At 43.0% G+C, this 7,019-nt stretch overlaps 1 protein-coding gene across 1 annotated transcript; it reads right to left on the bottom strand.

Moving 5' to 3' along the window:
* Positions 1 to 788: 788 nt before the first annotated feature.
* Positions 789 to 2,173, bottom strand: LOC131883671 (neuronal calcium sensor 2-like). The gene is made up of 2 exons (XM_059231188.1): positions 1,300 to 2,173; positions 789 to 1,143 (listed from the first exon to the last, which is right to left on the bottom strand). Exons 1-2 carry the CDS (start codon positions 1,737 to 1,739, stop codon positions 858 to 860), a joined length of 726 nt encoding a protein of 241 aa, XP_059087171.1. The 5' UTR covers positions 1,740 to 2,173; the 3' UTR covers positions 789 to 857.
* Between the last annotated feature and the right edge of the window lie 4,846 nt (positions 2,174 to 7,019).

Consider the following 7,019-nt stretch of genomic DNA (forward strand, 5'->3'; position numbering starts at 1 on the left):
GATATAGATATATATTTTTGCTCTTCATCAAATTCAAAGTTAGAACCAATCCTGGAATGTTTTAAGTTTTGATTCCGCAAAGACCGGCTCTCATTTTCTTTTCTCGCTGTGCTCTATTGTTATTGATCTTTTGATAGTTAATCTAAAATGCAGATGAAATTAAAGTTTCTCCCCATTCATTCCCCATCCCATTGCAATTCATTATGCTAAAAGTCTTCCCCACTCAACGGTGAGCTCTTTTCTGTCTCCGTAAGTAACAATCCAGCATTGGGACTAGTGAAAATAGTACAAGGTAAAATCTGGGCTTTGTAGCCTGTATACTCAGTATGTAAAGTAGGGACGACGGAAGAGAGCCCCTTTTGATCCCCAAACCATCTGCGTCCCATTCCGTGTCCATGAGTTAGCCTGCCATCCTGACCCCAAGGGATCAAACTTGTACAGTATATAGAGCACGGTGGGGAAATCTCGGTGTTACATGGCTGTCGTTGGGAATCAAGGACCTAAAACAAAAGCCCTCTGTGTGTTTTTTTGAGGGTGTCACTGCTTCAATTGAAATGGATTCCAGGTCTGGGAGTGAGTGGCAAATGGACAAAAAGTCTCGTCAAATGGAACGTGAAAGATTCCCCCAACGGACATGAACCGATTTGCAACGTGAGAGAGCCGTACAAAAAGTGACCCCCTTTGAATTTTGATCCGTTTCTTTGTTTCTACGAATATGAAGGGGGAAGAGATCCTGGGGCAAAAAGGCAATTTATACTTTCAAATCCGCGATAAAAGCTGGTCTTAGATTTGATTTGGTTCGCACAGTTTTATTCATATTTTTCACCCGTTAAGGTATTACATGCTTGACAAGCTTTTTATATGCTAAGTTTAGCTTGACTGGGGTCGGGATCAAAGACTTGCACGACTTTGAGGGTCAATAATCTAGCCACTTTCTGTTGATTCAAGACTGCTTTCACAAATTCTTCTTCGGAAATTTGTCCATCGTTATCGGCGTCCATCTCACGCATGGCATTCTCAATCAAGGCCTTTTTAATCTTGTTGCCTTTATCGGGTTTCCCATCATCGAGAAGGTGGTAAATATCTTGCACCAGTTTCTTCATCTCTTTCTTAGAGATCATGCCATTTCCGTTGGCATCAAATCTGTAATGAATATCATACAATCACAAGTTATTGTTAACAAAACGATAGCTCTGGTTAAGAGAAGGACTAATTAGTAGTCAAATGAAGTGCTGTGATTTTGAGGTCACACTAACTGAATTGTACAAAAGGCAACGAGACTCAAGTACGATTGCTTACACTTTGAATATTTGCTTCAAATTGTCCTCCACGGATCCATTAGACATGATATACATGACAATCATGAGCTCCTTAAAACTGATTGATCCGTCTCGATCAGTGTCGTACATGTTGAATATGTTCTTTTCTAACACGCTCGAGTCTTGTTTCGGGAAGCAGGACTTCATCAGATTTCGAAAGTCTCGCTTGGAGATCGCGCCATTGGGATGCTTCTCGACGAAGTTCTCGAATTGAATCTTCAATTGCTCCTTGTCACAGGCCGTATGCGTTGCCAGGAAATCCAAGTCCTCCTCTGACAAGTTGGTGGGGGTCTTGAGGCACAAAAGTGACGACATTCCGCTTCGAAGAGGCTTTTTGATCCCACTGTCACAAAAGTTTGAGACGCTCTTCCGCAAGCGAAGAAACTTAGTATTATTTTGGTTATCTCCCTCTGCCGTCATGAGGGAAGTTGATAAGAGACACGAGTGCACCAAAAGTACAACAACAGACTTCTACATATGTACAATCGACTTTGACGAGGAGACATAAACCCGTCAGATTGGCTTTTATCAAATTCCAAGTCTCTAACCACTGGACTAAAAATGAGATAACACGTCCCTCTCTACGTATGTAATCGGGAGAGCCCTCACTTGACTCGGGAGCAGGTTAAACACTCGGGAAAATTGACTTCCAATCCGCTCTTCAAAAGGAAGGGGAAAGGGAAAAAAGATGGCATAACAAATTCCACCGGAAAAGCCCTGCCTGATTAGACGGTGAAGAAGAACTTAGCACTAAGCTGGCATAGTAGAGGATCAAATGACCTCCACCCTCACGACTGATTCGCTTAATGGTGCGACTAACCCGGTCGAATCCGGGTTAGAGAGTGCAGCTGATGATTGGTACTTTTCATGAAGCAACACTGGGCCAAGCTAGGATCAATAAAAACACGGCTCCAACCTCGGCCGAGAACCTGTATTCGGCGAGAGTGTGGCTGCCATGGTCAGTGGGATGGATCTGATTGGATTTGTGGACGTCATCAAATGAAAACTCGTTATGGTTCTTTGTTAACCTTATGCCCAAGAGGCTCGTATCTTCAATTTATTAGTTGATATTCATGATAACGCCGACCCGCCAACCACCACCAATACAGCATTATCCACAACAACAACAACAACAACAACAACAACGACTAGAATTGGCATGAATAGCTTTTGAACGGGCTGATTCTTAATCATCCTTGCCCACTTGAAGGTACTGGAGTGTGTAGTAGTAGTACTACGTACGCATGAATGCCAATGGAATTTCGCATTTAAAACAGGGGGATGAACGGTGAAATTTCTACAATAATTACAGGCCATCCTTCATGACATTTTTCCCAGTCTGGCCCCTATTTCCGAGCACCTCCATCCAGAGTGGTGTCGTCGTGGTGATGATGAACTGTCCCTTTCCCTGGAGATTTGTCGAGATATTTATCAGCACAAATTGAACAAAACACTTCTTGGTCGTGCCATGTTCGAAACGGCCAAATTGACTCGGTCCAGGGTGCGAGAACGAGTCAGATCTGCCTAACCACAGTGTACTTTATGGTGCCGAGACACTAGCAAGTACCTTAGAATGTATGTACGTACTTACTTACGTAACTACGTATGTGTGTTCTAGCAATGAGTATTTCTCGTGGAGAACGCCTCTCATCCCGACAGACGTGATCGGTGGTGGGACTAGTATGCATGTATGGTTGTAGTTTCCAACCAGGGAGACAACCAAGCATGTTCGCCTGAGGAACGATGTGGTGATGGCGGTTCAAGTGCTAGTGCCAGAGGATCCACCCTTTAAATGTGTTTTGTCGACGCCATCTTTACAAGCACGGAGATCGTGAGGTCGCTTGGCGGTGCTTTTTCCGGAGCCTCGGCGGAGAAAAACCCTCATTACGAGGATTTCTGTCTTGCTAATGTACTCTGCAGGTCACCATCAATGCAATCTATTCCAATGAAATGGGTTGTGTACTTTTGTTGGCCGACCAAGACGAAATGGACGACAACATTAATGAAAATGACAAGGAAGAAGGCTCTCAAACTGGCCCGACTGACCTCATATTTGTCCTTCTAACACTTGAGATGAATGGTAAACCACATCCTGTGACTGTTCATAGACACAATTCTCTAGGGTGAAACCTTCCAATGCATAAAGTTCATATTTACCTTCTAGCACGTGATACTCACTTGAAGCCAATGTATGATATTACTTTAAGTAAAAGATTTGCGAGACATTTATCAAATAGTAACACAACTTCATAAGTACATTTGTATGGCATCCCTTCTAAAGAATTAGAATTTATGGCAAACAGTCATTTATTTGGGAGAATGTGTGCTCAAGCCAAAAGCCGGCGGATCATATCTCACATTATCCGTATATAGTACATAGAACACATGAAGGGCATAGTGGGCATGTTTGCTCTCGAAACACTCGTTCAAAAAAAATGGTTGCCCCCGTCCGTCCGTCCATTCCTTGGTTCGTCCGCTCGTCCATCCCTGCTGAAACCTTTAAGAGGAGGGAGGCTCTTTCGTTCTTCGAACGCACATACACACTCACACACAGACACACACACATCCTCAGCATACGTACCACATGGGTACTACATACGTACATAGTTCAGTTTGTTCAAACGTCTTTGTGGGAAGCAGCCTAAAAATGGAATAAATGATTAATGGGAAATGTTTGTCCGCTCTTGGCCGGTGGTCACAATAGCAACCAGTCAAAGAAAAAAAAACCAACTTCGCTCCATTCACCCACCCAACAAGCTAGGTGGAGAAGAAGATGAAGGGGCTCCTTTTCAAACCCTGGAGACCACGTGAAATATGGGAGCATGAATTCACTCACTGGAAAATGAGACCCGAACGAACTAATTCCTGCCCACTGTATGAATTAATGAACACTGGGCCGCGAAGAGGCAAGAATTCATTAAAACACTTAAACCAGGCTTGCCAAATGTTTGCTCGTCGTAAATTTATGGCCAGATTGGTGGTGTTCACCACCATCCAGCAAATGCGAGATGATGATGAAGACGACAACGACAAAGACAACAACAACATCCACCACAGCCACGATGATGAGGATGGTTTGTGTGGTTTGCCAATGGATTCCATTCATTTTTGGAGCAGAGAAATTTCTTTTGTCGCGTTGTAATATCTTGGACATGAATCGTGAGCAAAACCATAAACAATCGGACAATAGCTTTGACTTCTTCTTTAGGCCAGGTAGGTTGGCTTTGCTCTAAATTCAATTCTCTCGACACTGGCTAAAACCCCAAGCCAACTTTGACTTCAACATTTCTTTTTTAAGACACTGGTGGTGAACCCTAACGTCATATGACCAATTGGAGGCTTCTCACTTCAAACTAATCGAATGTTTTGGTTGCTTACGTGGTACAAAAACACCTTCCAATCTGCCAGTGAAAAAAGAAATAGTAATAAGAGTCAGGATAAAAAGTGGAGATGCTTTATGTTATGCTTTGGTGGCGAATAACCACAGGAACATGAACATGTTGTTAAAATGATATCGTTTGGATTCGTAGAATAACGTTGTTGTCTTTACTAGCCTCCAACCCGCATCGTTTCACTCTTTCGGTTGGTTTACTTTCGTTGAAGAGATGAATATTTTGACGAATAACTAAACAGAGCTCTGGGCGGTGGAGCAAGCGATTTTTCACTAGTTATTATTGACTTCGGCTTTCAAATATGTCTAATTTCGACCGATTTTTGTGAATAATTGCCCACCAGAGGCGGTATCAAATTGGGCAGACGTTCGTTCAGTGTTGCCAGCCAGAACTGATCCGCATTCTAAGGAGGCTTTTGATCTGACTTCACTCTCTCAATCATTTGAAGAGGAAAATCTTCAAATAATCCAATTAAAAATAGCATGAAAAATTACATTGGTGCTGGACATGATTCATGAGAGCTAATGATGATGCAGGGACGAAATTAGTTGCTGGAAACCAAAACAGCGACCCTGTGATTACAGAACGAATGGCCTGGAGTCAACCGAAATCTGCCATTATCTTCGATTCCTTGACCAAAACGTGCTCATTATCGTGCTACGTATTGGAAGTGCGTAATCGTTCCAAATGACCTGAAGCCTTGAGATTTCGATTTTGAAAAATTGATCCCATTCCTTACCAATTTTGATAAGCAAGGAACATTATGAGCATCGGCGGGCGGGTTTCAGAAACCTACATTTGCACTCTCACTGAGAGTCGTTTTTGTTCATCTTTACATTCCGAGATTAGATTGCTCATGAATTTTCCATTTTGCCATTTTTCTTGAAGCAATTTTAACACTAGCTCAATGTCAGAGTATAGCAATACTTGACGGGGTTGGAGCCGGTTCTTGGTTGGTATGCCCATTATTGTAAGTACTTCGCCCATCGGTGGTGTTGGTCGTGTTGAGGTGTTTGCAGTAAGTAAGTATGGGTGGGAGATGTCCAAACATCTCTGCTCTAACAGAAATGGTCAGCTTGTGATGAACAGTAGTAATTCACCAGATAGGTGTGGTTCGTTTCGTTATCTATGGTTTTTTGATGCTCCAAATCTGCTCGGGACTTTGGATCAGCCGAGAGACCACATCGGCCACTCAGCCAAGGAAAGCACGAATTTGAATGTTCTTCCGTATTTTCATACCGACCGATGAAAGTCCATGCTGTTTGGTCGAAGATTTACGCTCTCATCAATTGATTTTGATCCTTGGTGGCTCAACCATAAGCCAACAAATGACCCCAACCTGGAGTGAAGTAACCTTCCCATAAAGAGGTATGTTATCTCTCCCGAGATTTAAGTCGGTCTTACTGGTTCGAGTCCATTCTTGAAGTGATGGTATGCTCGAGATACACTCCACACACCTCCTTGGCCAGTGTGCTTATCTTTGGTTATGCTATCATAAAATTACTCTTAATTTCCTCACACAAAATATCGCTCGAGTCCAAGAAGGACTGTACTTCTCGTACATGGTTTGGAATAATGCGTTCGACGCTTAAGATGGACAAAAGAAAAGAATTCCATATTGTACAACTAATAATATGGTTAGCAGACGTACGTCCTCTACAAGATGGGCGAGTTAAGTTTGAAAATGCTCGCATAAAGGTCCATTCATATACGTAGGTCATCATACACGTAGTGGTTGGCCGGTCGGAAGGATTCCATTAGCAATATTTATTTGCTTTGGAGAAATGCACTCATTCTCTCATCTGGATTGTGCTGGAAAGAGCTGGCTGCGCGAGCGAGAAGGGTGGAGTGCCCAGAAAATTGTTGATTTTCCCCTCATAGAAAGAACGAACTTGCCAATGGGCACTGTGGTCATAAGTCTGTCGAACCGTGGACTGTCATATTTCAAACATGGGTTGGTTGGTTCTGCCGTCAAACTGGACATCATAAGAACCACAGGCCAAACAAGGCAGGGAAAACCCTCAGAGTCTGAGTGAGTGCGTGCGTATGTGTGTGTGTGTGAAAGAGAGAGAGAAAGAACCGTCAAGAGCCAATGGGCATTGGTTTTCAATGATAAATATTGGGTTGAGTGGACTAGAGCAATTTCAAGCGGGACTCTTGCTTCAAGCCATAAAATATGTCAATGAAAACAACACCTACGGAATATGATATGCCCAGCCACTGGAAGAATTTCTGGTCGAGCCCACCACTTCGAAGTGTGGACGGAAAGTAGTCTCAAATGCTCAAACACGCTTGGATAAAGAGTCAA

Source organism: Tigriopus californicus, chromosome 7 (genome assembly GCF_007210705.1).
Source record: "Tigriopus californicus strain San Diego chromosome 7, Tcal_SD_v2.1, whole genome shotgun sequence".
Lineage (NCBI taxonomy): Eukaryota > Metazoa > Arthropoda > Copepoda > Harpacticoida > Harpacticidae > Tigriopus > Tigriopus californicus.

Coding starts and splice junctions, on each gene's coding strand:
- LOC131883671 (XM_059231188.1), bottom strand. CDS start 1,739: ATGACGGCAGAGGGAGATAACCAAAATAATACTAAGTTTCTTCGCTTG. Junction 1,144..1,299: donor TTGAAGCAAATATTCAAAGT/GTAAGCAATCGT, acceptor TATTCATTACAG/ATTTGATGCCAACGGAAATG.